This window comes from Labrus mixtus, chromosome 5 (genome assembly GCF_963584025.1).
Source record: "Labrus mixtus chromosome 5, fLabMix1.1, whole genome shotgun sequence".
NCBI classification, from domain to species: Eukaryota; Metazoa; Chordata; class Actinopteri; order Labriformes; family Labridae; genus Labrus; species Labrus mixtus.
This window is the reverse complement of record NC_083616.1, coordinates 19,988,496-20,004,580: the sequence shown is the minus strand read 5'-3', so window position 1 is coordinate 20,004,580 and position 16,085 is coordinate 19,988,496. Positions and strand designations below refer to the sequence as shown.

At 39.6% G+C, this 16,085-nt stretch overlaps 1 protein-coding gene across 1 annotated transcript; it reads left to right on the top strand.

Moving 5' to 3' along the window:
* Positions 1 to 7,761: 7,761 nt before the first annotated feature.
* Positions 7,762 to 13,214, top strand: LOC132974399 (acyl-coenzyme A thioesterase 1-like). The gene is made up of 4 exons (XM_061038446.1): positions 7,762 to 7,943; positions 8,787 to 9,268; positions 11,353 to 11,555; positions 11,744 to 13,214. Exons 2-4 carry the CDS (start codon positions 8,806 to 8,808, stop codon positions 12,350 to 12,352), a joined length of 1,275 nt encoding a protein of 424 aa, XP_060894429.1. The 5' UTR covers positions 7,762 to 7,943; positions 8,787 to 8,805; the 3' UTR covers positions 12,353 to 13,214.
* The last annotated feature ends 2,871 nt before the right edge of the window (positions 13,215 to 16,085 follow it).

Here is a 16,085-nt window from a genome sequence, read left to right as displayed (position 1 = left end):
GCCCGGGTACGAATCCGGCCTGTGGCTCCTTTCCCGCATGTCATTCCCAACTCTCTCTCTCTCTCCCTGATTTCCGGCTCTATCCACTGTCCTATCTCTCCAAAAAAAGCCAAAAATAAATAAATCTTTAAAATGGACTTTTAAAGTTTAAAGTCCCAATAAGAAAGCCATTCTGTGTAACAGTTATCTTGAGTCCCAATCCAATGGATGTTCAGGTAAAGATAACAATCATGATTTTTCTGAACAGGGAACAGCATCATAATATTATAAATACATATACACAAAATACAAATATCTTTTCAGTCTGCCTCCATCAATCTGGACAAAAGACCCTATCTTGTGACCAGAAGTATCATAAACCTACATCACATACCTCGTGTGTATTTTAACCGTGTAACCTGGGCTTGGATCGTCACTTTTAAATTGTATTTTTTCTTATTGTATGACAGTTTCTTGTAATGAATGTGGGAAGAATCTGGTAACACAGCCAGACAGCTCCTTGTGTTGCACACAGTGATTGCTGGCTTAAAGCCTGAAGAAAACAACCCCAGCCACACAGTTTATCACCTCTCTAGTTTCTTCCAAAAACCACAGAGCTCTTATTTACAGTCCTTTGTTCTTTATGGAAGAAAAACACATAGTCACTTATTCTGTTTAAATCTTTGAATGAACTAAATGCTATGCAACAGCAGTAAGTCACATTGCACACTAGTGTTTTCCAGTTGCCAGTACTGTCCGGGGGCTTGTTTTCACCCAAATGGGGGCGTGGTCACCTTGGTGAGCTGGAAGTGATGTCCTCATCTATCAAATAAAGAGACATATGCAAATAAACCAAAAATAAACTTGCAATTTCCCAGAAAATTATTCTAAATGAATTCATTATGTTTGCCTGTGTTCCATATTCTCAGCTATCTTTGGCAGTATAATCTACAAGTGTTGGAGGGGGCTCAGCCTTAGATGAAGGATAGAAAAGGACGATGAATTGGACAGAAAGAAGAGGATGTTAAACTGAGTTGCATCAATACTTTAAGCTGGTGTCATGTTGTGAAAGTTTGCTACTTATGTTCATGTAGCCTATATACCATGCATGAAGCTGTTTGCAAGCAGGCGCAGTGTTCATCTGTTTCCATTGTAATGTAACATTGTAATGAATCTGCTCGACTATCACCTGTGCTCCAGTCATTTTTGATCATTGCTCAAGTTTTCGTAAATCCACAGACTTTTTTTCTGTGATGACTTGTAGCCTTTTCACACATGCACAAAACTCCAGAAATTTTCATTACATTTCCGAGGTGAGCTGCATGTGTGACTGCTACCCAACATAATCAGGGTATATTCCTGCAAGCTGTCTAGAAAAATCCTATCCAGAAAAATTCACAGTGAGCAACAAGGAGATATTGAGCAAGCTCGAGTGATAAACATCAGTTTCATGCAACCACTGTGCGACCATTTGGAGCTTCCTTATGAAGCTGCATCATACTCTTTTCTGCTGGCCAGCATGTTCCTTTTCCCTCCTTTCTTAACTTTTATCTATTACTTTTGCCAACATATTTAAACTGCTTTATAGTTTTCCAACCACAATTCATGCGTTCACTGTTAGGATTTGTTAGGATTGCTTATTTACAAAGGCAGGTAAACCACAGCTGCTGAGACAAATCTCTTTAAGCCCTGTTCTCATATAGAGTGTTATTAGATCCAAGATCAACATCTGACAATATTCACATACTTTAGACTTCATTGGCAGAAGTGCTACAGAAACAAGAAAAGACCTTGGTGTTGAGTTTAGGGCTTGATCCGCCCTTTCCCAAACATTTTCTTGAAGTCAACATGCCAAGCGGAGTATCAGTCATCCCTGAAACGTTGCTTTGTGCCGGTTTCTGGTACCATGCAACCAGTGAAAGAAATTAGAAGGAATCATAACCATTTGTCTACCATAAAACCATAGTAACCCGGACACTGTTGTCCATATCACGTTATCTTGTAATCACAAATTAACTTCAATATAACAAAGACAATACAGATCTACATTGTTGATTGACTGTAATGCAACACATTCAAGGATTAAAAAATAAGTTATTGTACAATAATATTAATAATTAATCAGTTATTGTGGGAAAGGTGTACAAGAGTTGATTTATTAAGAGCTGAAACCTCAACTAATCAACGGGATGTGTGGGTATGTTTTATGGTAAAATGAACATTTTCCAATTCAGGAGCTCTTGACCGTTATACACTCCAAATAAAAGACATTGCAGCATATTAGTGACCATACTTGTTAGCGACGCCAGAAAATAGTTATTAAAAGAGCTATGTGGGGTCTTGATTGTTGAAAGCAGGGGGAAAAGTTTGAGATTTTAAAAAAAAATGTTACTGTAGAAAATAAAAATATCATGCCTAGTATATCATGTAAATGTATTAAATATAAAACACAAACAATCTATCATGAAATTGATGAATATAGTGATAAACAGTCAAAATAATTAGCCCAGAAAGAACAATGTTTTTACACTCAAAAGAATGTACAGTAGTAGAAGAAGATAGAAGTATAATACATAAATGACTGAACTCATCAAACGATGTTGAAACAGCCAAAAGTTAGCAAAAAGTAATGAGTTAACAACTATACATGCAAACTTGACTGATGCAAAAAAAAAACATGATTGTAAGATTTTAAATGTAGAGAAAGGTCTTTGTAACAAAACTTGTTAGTTTGTTATATTTTTCAGATTAGCCTACATTTGGACCATAAAAGATTCTGCTGATGAATGAGTAGCCTGCTAGCTTGAGGTCATCTGAGCAGATTACAGAACATCAGACAGAAAGAGAAGCAGTGCTGAGACGTCCATGGGATAGCAGTCTTTAACACATTCTTTGAAATGTGAGCATAAAATACTAGATTTCTTACACGCGTTCACTTCTGAGGCTGTGAAGAAGCATAACATGTGAAAACCTGAGAAAGGCTCCAGCCAGTGAATGTTTGCCCACGGGAGCTTGTTGTTGGATCAGTTTGAAGACTCAGCATCCAGCAGTGTCCAAAATTCAACAGGCTGCATCCACTCTGACATCAAACCAGTCTAGATTACAGTCCTGCAGCCAAGCTTTCAACAAACAAAGGAAACGGCACATTACACCATCCCTTTCTCTTTAAAAGTTGCACTAGAGAGAGAAAAAATCGCTCTCCAGTTATTTAACAAATACAAGTTTATTTGAAGTACTGACAAGGAAAAATGAAGGGCTTTTTTCAAGGCTTGCACTCCATATGACAGCAATTTGGGGGTATTGTGTATTTTGGCCCGAGCATGTGGTCCGTGATAGATGACAGGAGAGAAAATCTCGAGCCGCTGGCTTCAGCACAGACATGCAAATTGCTTTCAGCTGATTGCAGTATTCTGCTTGATATTTATCAAGTGGATTACAGTATGCCTCTTTATTTACAGCCAGGAAGCAGCTGATCAAGTTCACTGAAGAAGGGAAGAAAGTGTGTTTTTTCCTCTGCTAGGTGAAAGTAGAAACCCCTCAAATGGCTAGTGAGCTGTGTAACTCACCTTACATTACCACATCGAAAGACACAACACATCCAGGTATTGATGTTTCTAGATTATCCCAAAATCACACTCACTTTGGTTTGAACTTGCCAAAAACACATTTCCAAGAACACATAATAAAGTAGGGCTTCATAACATTGAATTCAAGCCAACAGTTTCTCATACATTTATTTTTGTGAAGAATTATTTGTAACCTGTTACAAATGAATTGTGAATTGACAACATTTATATTTACTGTTCTTTAAATTAGAACGTGTAGTATTTAACATGGTGCACTTTGCTGTAATGTAACTAATGGTTTAGATTGGCAGATTGATACAGTTCAGACATTAAGTACGTCTCCGGATACAGCAGAAGAAGTCCCCATGCCTTTTCTTTCTCCACATCCCTAAAGGTATATCTGTTTTAATATATCAAGTTTATAGTTAATGTAAAGACAATGCAATGTTAAAGAATTAGCATTGCACTAAATTACATTTTCAGCCGTTAGAGAGCAACCAAACCAATGACAAGTTATTTTTCTCTTTTATTGTTTACAGGCATATCAATTGAATATATGTAATTTGCTTTTTCTTTTTCTTTTTTTGTGAAATAATTTGAACATTGTTTTTTGTTTATTGTATTTTCGTGCTTTTCATTTTGTTTTGTATTTCTGATATGTTTGATTTTATTTGATATGTCTGAAATAAACTTAATCAATCAATCAATCAATCAATCAATCAATCAATCAATCAATTGTGTAACTTTTGTAGGGAAATACCTGAACTGTTAGCTGCTAAATCATCTGGCTATTCACTAGGATGCAAACTCAGTTGCCAAGCAGGTAGCGCCAATAAGTTTGAAAGGATTTTCCAAATGAAATGTAGTTACAGTAATCTCTATTATGGTCTTAAATTTGCAATGTAAAGTCTAAATATCTTAGATTCTTCTTTGCATTGACCATTCTTCTCTAATAATTAAAAAAAAATCACACCACTTTATGGAAATGCTAAACTGTGTTTTTACACCCGTTAGCATGATGCTAATTCTGTACAGGCATGAAAAGCCCTTTTCACAGACTTTTTTTTGCAAAAGGACCGTAATTTACCCCAGCCATCTTTGTACATTTATATTGATTCCCCAATGGCATAATATCAGTGTTCCAGTTTGTGGACTGACACGGCACAGCAGGAGCTCCACTTACACACTCAGTCAGACACGCGCACACACACAGTGCGGCGCTCCCCCACTGGCTCAGCTGACACGTCTCGCCTCTGTTACCACCTACGAAGACGGCATAGAGGGTGGGTCGCTTCGTCCCCCCTTTACGCCCCTGTGATATTCAGATTGAAGCGGATACAGAGGTGTAAATATCCCAGCTTGAAACGGCAGTCTGAATAAGGCTAGAGTCAAAGACCTTTTTAAGAATTTGTCTCCTAAACTTATCCAAGGAGGATCCTTAAAGCACTTATTTGTTTGTTGCCATATTGGACATGAGATGTATATTTTTTTTAAAGTTGATTGAACAATTCATTGCACTTTTTGCTAAGCAGTTGTAAAGCTAATAGGCAATGACAGAGGAAAATATGAGGAAAGTTATATCGTTCAACCAGGCGAAGTCCTTATGGCAATAATAATCAACATCAATGTATGTAACAGCAAAGTACGAAAGTGAAACACAGAAGGTTCAGTTTAATGAGAAGAACACATTTTTTTTATAGATCTATGGGATTTAATTGAGCCTAATTCTTGCCTCTGATCAGGATCCAGATCCACACTTCAGCTTTAGATATTTCTGAGGACTCATAATGTGCTTTCCTAATCAGGTAACCAACTCCAGGAGGAAAATTACCTCCTTCCGACCACTTGCACTCTCCTGCAGTGACCCGGAGCAATCAGAGGTGAACAGGGCTCCTAATCACGGAAAAACCTTTAGGTCAGTACAAGCACACCCCACTCTGGCCCACCCAACCTTCCTCAACAGGCCAGCCTTGAGTTCAAGTGTTTAAACTGTCACATCAAATATGCTCAACATGGAGATTACTTGTGCAGGAAGCATTGTGTGTTTAGTTTGATGCCGACTACAATATCCTGCCGCTCTGTTGATCCCTGCAGCTCTGGATGGAGAACCGTGGAGTCGGGCTGTGTCAAGTAGAGGTGGATGATGCCAGGCACGCTCGCACTCTGATCAGCCAGGGGAAAGTGTGGAAGGTGGGTCAGGAAATAGAGGAGTGTTTTAGCAATGAGAGCTGGAAAGGATTTTTTAACCTGGATCACAACCAGGACTAGCTTGCTGTTTGTTTTGATTAAAGAAGCTCAGTTTATTCTGAAGGAGTGTCTGGAGAATAAAAGCAGTAAGAAACACAAGGTGAACGTTATGAATTTTACAATTTTAGGACACTGCCAGCTTTGACTTTACTTTAATGTTTGTTTTCCATGAACAATATGTTCTTACAATGTTGTGTGTGGGGAAAAAAATTGCTTTATTACAGCGATGAAGACTCTGTTTTTCTATGTTGAACTGTGCCAGCTCTCTGACAGCTGATGAATGAGCTCAAATCTCACTCCTCCCACGGATCTCTGGTCATTTGCAACATGTAGTCTACTGTTAAGTTCTGAGGACTGTAAACACTTTAAACCAATGTAATAATACATTCATTTGAAGTGAATCACAATTTCCAGTGGATTGACAAAACATCAAACACACTCGGGTATAATAAAAAAAAGCAGTCCGGAAACAAAAGCAAGGAGTGTTTCTTTTACCTCATTAGATCGTTTTTTTTCCTGTGAATTCCTCAACTACAAAGAAAACAGGACAAGGAAGTACAATTTAGTTTCCATTGTTAAATGAAATCAGGTATTCATTGTCAATATTAAACATTGCTTTGCAACCTTTTTTAGCCAGTAGGTGGCAGTGGAACAAGCGTAAAAACAACATTTACACATTCTACATCCACCTTATGTTGACTTGTTGACATGCTCACATGTAAGCATTCTTTTTACACATCTTGAAGACAGTCCATCTAACTGGTGTTCTTTCAAATACCTTTTGTATCGTTGTTTTACCTGCAACATTTACACTCTGGAACTTGCAGGCTATAGTTACCTTAAGTACTATTCTATTCATCTACACATAATGGTGGTGTGTGATGCTGCAATCATTGCTACTGCTTTTATGTGAACAATGGGAGCTAAACATTGCTCAATTTGGTTGATTTAATAAAGCCAAAACTGTTACCAAATGAAGAGCCGAAAGAGCCAGTGTTATGCAGAGAAATGCATCCCTACCAAAAATTGCAAGCTACTTGTGGAAGCATTAGAAAACTGTACAAATCTTATTTCAGAGGCAGATCTGTGATGACAGATGGGAAGTTTATACATAATACAGTTCAGTGTCCTTATCATTCTGGAGACTTGAATGATGAAGCATTTGTGTAAATATGACACAATAAACTGTGTGACTCTGAAGTGTCTAAAGAGCAAATTTAAGGTTGGATGCAAAATACGACAGCATAGTAATTTAATCCAAATCTGGCAGTGCAGAAATTGTGTCTGCCATATTTTCCCCAAGATGGCTAGGGGATGAGGGGAGTAACAATAAATTAAAACCCAGGGAATAGAAATAGGAACTAAATACAAGCAAAGTTAAAATGGATTTATTAACAAACTAAAGCAAAAATGTGCACCACAAAACAAGCTTCTTCTAAAAAACACCAAACAAAAGAGAAGTCAATCTAGCTTAAACACAACTCAAAACTAACAATCGAGATATAAACAATAAGGCCTTCATCAGAACACAATCCTTGCACAGAAGGAGCACACTAAATTTCTTGACGTCAAAGACACACGCAGTCCAACGACCCGCAGCCTCCTCTGCTGCTCTTTGTAGTTTTGCTCCTGATTAGTAATTAGCCACAGGTGTGGCTGGGCACTCTGAAGCTGAGGAGCAACACCTGGGGAGCACACACACAGGAGAGAGAGAGAAAACACAAACACACACACACACACACAAAACTACGGGACGTAACAGCATTGTCCTGCGAGATGCATGCAAATCTCTGCAGGCATGACATTTCTCGGCATAACACCGGCTCTTATTACTGAGCTGTGCCAAATGATGCGGATCATTAAATAGAGCCTGAATTCCCGTCACTGACTGCAGCTTTTTTTTTTTTTTTGCACTTTCTCACTGGCTCCATGTTCAACACCGGAGGTTGCCTCTTGGGAGCGATGAAGGACCCAGAAGCTTTTGGCGAACCGCGTTTAAACTGAAAGGACGAAGAAGAAATAGTTAGGGAAGCTTTCCAAACAAAATGTATTACATAAAAAGCTCTTCAGTCTGGGAACGTTGACATTTAAACCTATCGACAATACACGGAAATTACCATAATTGACGCCAATTGAGTCACTCTACTTGAAGTAAGTAACGACACTTAGCAGTAGCCTAGATTCTGTCAGGACCAAACACTCTTAGATATTTCGAGATTAAAGTCAGACATTTATGAGAATATAACTCGAAAATGCACGAGAGAAAAGTCTTCATATAAGAAAGTCCTCAATTTACGAGATTAAAGTTGTAATGTCATACATTTCCTCGACTAAGGTTGTTATGTTATTCTCTATGAAGGCTATATCAGAAGAGTAGTAGCCATCTGTACGGAAATGAGCTACGTGGGGCATCCATAGACTGTACACGGTCCATGGCATGGGAGCATTTTGTGAAGTTATACTTTCGTGTTTTTTTTTGGGGGGGGTGGGCGGATTGCAAACAGTTTAAAGGTGCATACCACCACCTACTGTGCAAGAGTTTGTAGCATCATATCATTTACCTTCCCTAGACTTTAAATTCTGCCTGCCACCCTTGTGCAATATAGGAATGAAAAAACAGCTCTCCTGACAGCTCTTATCCTCTCTCCTTCTCCCTCTATACTTAAGTTTCACAAACAAGGACATACTGAATCTTTTGGCACATCAGCATCACACAAGTATCAGGACCCTGAAAAGATACTGCAAAAAAAACAAAAAACGAGGCTTTCACTCTGACTTGGAGGAAATGGTCTCTTTTGTGGTAGAGTCTAGAAATCTGAATCTGAATAACCTTTAAGAATAATAATTTTCGTAATTTTGACCATAGCCTAATTAGATTTATTTAATAATTTTGTGACTGGATGAGCAAGAAAAGGGGGGGGGGAAGCCTTTGTCATGATGTCTTATCCAGTTAGAAATGAGTATCTACTTTATGTTTCGGTCTTACTGTTTCAGGTCTGAACTTGTTGAAGAGATGTCCTCTCAGGTCAGACTGAGGCTGCTGCCGAGTTCCCGGTGTTTGTTTGATGACTCCATTCAGTTGAAGGTGGCCGGCCTCAGATCAAGACAGGTGGTCACCATGAGAGCCAGATCCACTGACGAGAAGGGAGTGGTCTTCAGCTCTGCAGCCACCTACAGAGCTGACGGAGACGGGGAGATTCACCTGGATAGAGACCCCTCACTCAGCGGGAGCTACACTGGGGTTGAACCCATGGGTTTGCTGTGGTCCATGAAAGTAGACACTTTGCACAAAAGGTTTCAAAAAACAAAATCAATGAACCCGCATGTGGTGAAGTTTTCTGTGCATGAGGGGGAGGAGGAGGGGAAGGGCAGGACGCTAGCAGAGCAGACTAATGAGAGACTTCTGATTGGAGACGGGGTCAGCAGGATCCCTGTTAAAGAGGGGAATATTCGGGGAGTCCTGTTTACTCCCCCAGGTAGGTGTATGTTTGACTGGTATACCGTTGTATGTTGCTGATTGGAGCATGATCGGGAAAGGGTTCCTGTTAAGTCTTTTTGATAAAATGAAAGGAATTGACAGTCCTAGTTCATAGTTATTTAGGTATATCTCCATTGAGGCCTGTATGTGGTGTTTAACTACCCTTTACCCTGAGATCCTGTAATAATAAGGCCTCTTACTACTAGACTTAACACAACAAAGACAGAACATGGGGGCAGTTTTGTAGCACACCGATCTTCCAAAGGCATACCTGTAAGTGGCCATGTCTACAGAAAGTTTGGTTTATTGAGCACACTGGGTTTCCTGGGCAGAATGTGAGGAGAAGAAGTCTGCAGAGTCTGAAGTTATTGTGATTCCTTCGCACCTTTACACTGAGGGTTAGGGTTATCTATCTTACAGAATGTGGCATAAATCAGACAGCCTGTTCTGTCGGTAGGGGACACTGTAGTTAGAAATACAGCAGTTACATTTGGAGGAACCCCTTTTCTTTCATGTTTTACTTGTTTGCTGTTCCCACTGTCATTGTTTTATGTACTTGAATTTGAATTTATTTATTTAATAGGGCCAATGCAATTTAACATAATTTCAATACAAAGCATGAAACTGATGTGCTGCATAAAGAGTATATAGCTATTGCTAATTTCCAACTCGTGTCCCCAGTTGGGCCTTTGTGTAAACAACAGATTAAAATGTACAACATTCAGTTACATAAAACCCCATAACACGATATGAGGATACATTAAAATACATCTACAACAATACAAATGTTATAAACCAGTTTAAAATAAAGTTTGAAGATATTAATTAAAAGTGGGTACAGCTCTGGCTTGCTTCGAGCATTTCACCTGTTTTGTAAAAGATTTTAAGTCGGACATTAATTTTATTTCGGGTGGTAAGGTGTTCCAGAGTTTGCAGCCTTTGATGGAGAAGGCTGATTGACCAAACGTAGATCTACGATGTTGTACGCCACAGTCTCCATTCACAGTGCTTCTCGTTACCCTGTTTCCGTCCTGTTTTCGAACATATCTGGAGAGAGGTTCAGGGGCCAGATTGTTGATACATTTAAAAACAAGTTTGAGGAAACATAAGTGCATAAAGCTCTCAAAACTGAGTAGATTGTGTTTTTTCAGTATGTGACAGTGATGCCACCGGACAGGTTTTTTGTCCATTATTTTCAGGGCCTGGTTGTATAGTGATGAGAGGTTTCTGATTGTAGAGGGTGAAGCTTGTGACCAAACTGTCATACAGTATGAGAGAAAATCATTGAATGCATGAACACCTGTGCTGCTTGAGTTGGTATGTAGTGTCTTTATTAATTTAAAGCAGTTCAGGTTGTTCTTGATTGTTTTTGTGATTTTATTTACGTGTTTATCAAACTTGAGTTGTGGATCTAAAATGATTCCTAAGAACTTAAACTCACTAACTTCCTCTATTTCTCTATTCTGTATCTTAACGTTAAAACTTCCAGGGGAGCACTTTTTCCTAATGGAGAAACACATTGAAACTGTTTTACTCTGATTCAAAACAAGATGGTTGCATTCCAGCCACTGATGGACAAAGGTACTCAGTTAGGATCTCAGCTGCCTTGCTTGGTGACTTAGCAGGAGCATATATAACTGCATCATCTGCGTAAAGCTGGAAGCCGGCTACTGGACAGGATTTAGGCAAATCATTTATAAACAGACTGAAAAGCAAAGGGCCAAGAATTGACCCTTGGGGAATACCCATTTTATTGATCAAAGGAGAGGATTTTTCTTGGTCAACTTTCACACACTGCTCTCTATTCTGAAGGTAAGACTCAAACCAGTCAATTGATATTTTCGAGAAATTGAAAGATGGTAACTTAGACAGGAGAATGTCATGGTTGACAGTGTCAAATGCCTTCTTTAAGTTATGCACTTTGGATTATTTATTAGTGTTGTTTATGTATTTGTATGTCTCCAGCTGCAAACAAATTTCCCTGTGGGGACAATAAAGAGACCTTTGACCTTTGATTGTTGTCATTCCAATTTCAGTTAAAATGTGTGTTTGATAAAGTTTTTGATGTGCTTATTTGTCCAGGACCAGGCCCTTTCCCTGCTGTGTTGGATCTGTACACTTTTGGTGGAGGTTTGTCAGAGAAGAGAGCCTCTCTGCTGGCCAACCGAGGATTTGTTGCTCTGACTGTACCGCTGTACGGCCATGACGACATGGCGAGGCAAATCACAGAGATCCATCTGGATTATTTTGAAGAAGCAATCAAGTTTTTAAGGAAACATGATAAGGTGAGGGGTTTGAACAGGACCTTGCCAGAAACCTTTTTAGGGACACATTTTCTAGGTTGCTTCTCTGTCTACATGTGGGGTTAGTTTAAATATGGCTCCGTGCACATTTATGTTTGTCTTCTAAAGCTGATCGGTAGTATCACAGAAAATCATTAAAAGCAGCTAACAGTTTGAATAATTTTCCACAGGTGGGCAGTAAAGGAGTTGGTGTGATATCCCTTTCAAAGAGTGGAGACCTTGCCCTTTCAGTAGCTTCTTACCTGTCTGGTGTTGCAGCCACAGTGTGGATCAATGGCTGCTCTGCCAATACAATTTTTCCTATCTACTATAAGAAGAGCCAACTCCTCCCTCCGCTGCTATTTGACATGAGCAAGATAGTTCTCCACAAGTCAGGAGCCAGCATTATCAAGTATGGAGTTCATGATCCCCAGGCAGAGGAGAACAAGGCCACCCAGGTCCCCGTTGAAAAAGCAAAGGGACGTTTTCTCTTTGTGGCTTCAGAGGACGACTTGAACTGGGACAGTAAGACTTACATGGACATGATGGCGAAGAGACTGACGCATCATGGGAAGGACAACTTTGAGTGCGTGAGTTACCCTGGAGCAGGACATTACCTGGAGCCACCTTATGGACCTTACTGCCCCTCTGCCTTTCATGGGGTTGTGGGAAGAGTGGTCCTGTGGGGGGGTGAGCCCAGGCCCCACGCAGCAGCAGAAGTCCACATGTGGGTGAAGATCCAGGAGTTCTTCAGAGCTAATCTGAGCTGTGATGCTGCACACACTGCAGCCAAGTTATAGGTGTGGAAAGGCTGATTGGAAAGCGATTATCAATCTGAGGAGCTGAAAAATATGTGTAGAAGATATGTAGAAAAATCTGTACAGCACAATCAAACATGTGAAAAGCTTTTTGTTTAGTTTTTTCATATAGTTTTCCACTCATGACGACTGCACAGGAGATTTTATTTTATATAACTCACAATTTTACATAATATAAAGACTTAAAGTTATGGATAGTTAGGGGCAATCGGATGAGTGACAGCTGGTCAGTCAGGTGTCACTTCAGCTAATTGAGTCACTGAATTAGACATTTCTACTGTGTTTATGTGTCTAATATCTTAATTTAACAGAAATGTTTAAACCAACTTTTTGGGGGAGTAATTTCTAGTATTAATATGTCAGTGCTAATAACATTAATCAGCAGGTATTCCTGTATGAACTGAATGTATCTGGCTTGTCCATTGTTTGACATTGACTGTTTTTTATGTCGCTGCGTCTTCATGGGACTCAAAGAGTGTTGTTGGCTTTTCCCTTATACAATACTGCCAGCGAATTGTTTGGCTGTAATAAGAGTAAGGAATTGTCATACTGCTCTTATGTGATTTGAAAGCATGATGTAAAGTGTGAAAATGTGGAAATCAATAAACGGTGGATCATATTTATGTAAGAAGTATGGTTCATTGAGACAGTTTTCTCACCGGCTGCAATTTGTTCACCTATTGCAAAAAATATTTACCTGCTGCATCTTTTTTCACATACTGCAAAATGTATCTCACAAACTTAACTACTTCTTTGTGATTGGACTACACCTAAATCCATAACAACAGTCAAGGGTCATTTCCTGTTTATACAGGCCACAGGTAATCCTGACATTGAATTTATTTTTAAAAACATTAAAATAAAATGAAAATGTGTAAACATTGAAATTGAATATGAAGCTGAGTCCCAAATCAAAGTATTAAAGGCCTCTTGTTTGGTCTTCGAATGTTCAATCTTGTCTTTCATTTTATGCTGCAAATGGAGCCACTGTGATGCAACACAATTTAGACTCTGTCTGACAATAAAGTCCTATCAATCCATCAATGGACTTTACAAGACTTTTATTGAAAGTGTGCTGACCTTTTGTATTCAGTGTTGGGGAGGAGCACTGTCCTTACAAAATAAGAACAAACTGGACAAAGTTGTTAAACTAGGCAGCAAGATAACTGGGAAGCAAATGTACAGCATTTCTTTCCTGACACACCGGTACACTCTGAATTTAGCCATCAAGATTACAGCTGACCCTCTGCACCCCCTTTGGTCAGAGTGTGAACTCTTGAATTCAGGGCGCAGGTACAGAATGCGCAGGTACAGAATGCCCAGGATGAGGACTAAAAGAGGCATTACATCCTTTGTACCGCGCAGTATTCAGCTGCTTAATAAGAACTGACTATACAGGATGAACTCGACACTCTGCACTTTATTTAACTTGCTGAAATCCCTCATTGAATCATGTGATGCTTTAGTGTGTTTTTATGTGTTCTTATGTGCTGTCCTGTAAATTTGTGTTTGTATTGTGTTTTTTAGCTCTCTGTGCAAGGAAAATTCCTCTAGGGGCAATAAAGGTTTCATTCATGTGGACACTAGTTACAGTGCTGATTTGTAATGCTGTTTCTTTCCAGGTACAGATCCCAGTCTCTCGTCCTCCAGTGGTTCAAACTGGAGTATTGTTGTTGCTGATAAGACGCTTATCCTGATCGTCCTGCTGCTTCTTCACTTTGGTGTCATCTCAGCATGTTCCTCTCGTCTCTGACTCACTGTTTGCTATCTGTCAGGAAGAGTATGTACTGTTTTCTCTGGCCAAATATTCAGCAGATCATCAGACCAGTCTTCTCGCTGACTGTTTCCCACAATGCAAATGGCCAGGTCAAAGATTGACAAGACGAACAGCAACAGCTATCAGAGAAAATGAATACATAAATCAGACAGTTTAACCAGATATCGCAATCTCTCCTCCTCTGTATACCGCAATCAGTATGATCCGCACCGACCGCAAGAAGCATGAGTCAGGTTTTAGCCTCTACTTTTGGAGCAAACTCTACCAGGTGAGCTACCAAATGTGCCATGAGGGATAGTTTACCGGACCATTAGACTGCCCTGTGGAACTAACAACTACCCACCAACTGACCCAAAATGAACCACAGAAACACCTTTGAACCATCAATCCAGAACTAGAGGCCTTTATTGATAACAATGGATTCCTAAGGGTAGAGAGACAACAGAAGGGGAAATGGGGCAAACAGAACAGGAAAAACACACAGTAACACTGGAACATTTCTAATGTCTGGCTTTCAGTAAGCACTTATAAGAATGTGCTTTTTTGATGTAAAAGGTTGGGATGTTTTACAGTGGGTTTGTCACTATGAGTCACTTTTCATATAACAGTCATTTAATCTGTTTTTTTATTGACACATAATTGTCTTCTGCATCTTTAAGTACAGCCTGGCTACATGAGTAAATGTTACTTGGCAACAAGTGGACCACCTGCTTCTTTGAACAGGTCTAACAAATGATGAGGACCCTCCGCTTTGTTAGAAACTCACCCATGATACCCCTCGTCTGAAGGCCCATTGCTGCTCCGTCAGTTATTGGCTTGCTCCCCAACTAGACAGGAAGCGTGCTAATCTGTAACCTGATCCAGGGGAAGGAAGAAGTCAGGAAAAGCCTTCAGTGCTTTCACCAATCATATTCATCACAGAGCCAGGCGCAGGCTCGTTTAGAGCGGGAGCACGGCTTAACTAAACATCTTTTTCATAAAATAAATGCTTCCAGGTTACTCCGAGTCCAGGTTCCAGTCACTGCGGCATCTGATCTCAATTACCAGGAATGCTAAAGGAAGCAGTGAGGCTCGGCCTGCAGCCCACGCTAACAGCCCTATGGCATCGCAGCTAAGAGTCCTTTCAGGCACTTGTAAGGCGGGAAACGATGATTTGATAATTAGTTCCTGATGCTTCTCATTCTCTTTCATATCAATCATGTGTAGGAAACAGAGTGTAGTTCAAATACAGTTTGCTGTTTGAAGCTGCAGAGGAGTAGATGTATGGATGCCTGCACATCTAAACAACCACCAAAACCAAACACAAAAAACTGCAGAGCGCTAAAAAGGAAGGGGAAAAAAACACATTGACGACTGATTGTTAGAAGCTTATTTCAACATCCATTCAGAGTGAAAATATTTGGGATTTGTTAATGCCCTTTATTTCTAACTCATGCCTCATTTCTCCATTAGCCTAGTAGAGTTTACATGACTGCACAGTGCATACCAGCAAACTTTGATAACATTTCACATTTTTAAGGTTCATTTTCTGTAAAGAAGACAAAACGGCTGAAATATTTTAATATCTCAAAAGTGCAAGTGTTCCCATGTGTCAACACTTCAGATTTTAAAGAAGATTTATTTTTTGGGTGAAAACTAAAAGAGGTTCAGTTGAGTTGTTCCAGCATAAAGGACTAGCTGGCTTGCCTATGTCTTTTTGTCCTTAAGCACGCACAAACATACAAACAGACAATACAATATGCACCTAAAGGTGGCAGGAGGATGATCTCATACATATACGACCACACAGACTGTCTCCTCCATGAGGTTGTCGGGATGTGGGAAAGAAACATAACTGCCGTTGTGTCTTTTGTTTCACTGAAATACATCAGCTGCTGAAAAATGATCTGAACATGTTTCAGTCCAGATATGACTTTATCTCCATGTGGACATCTCATG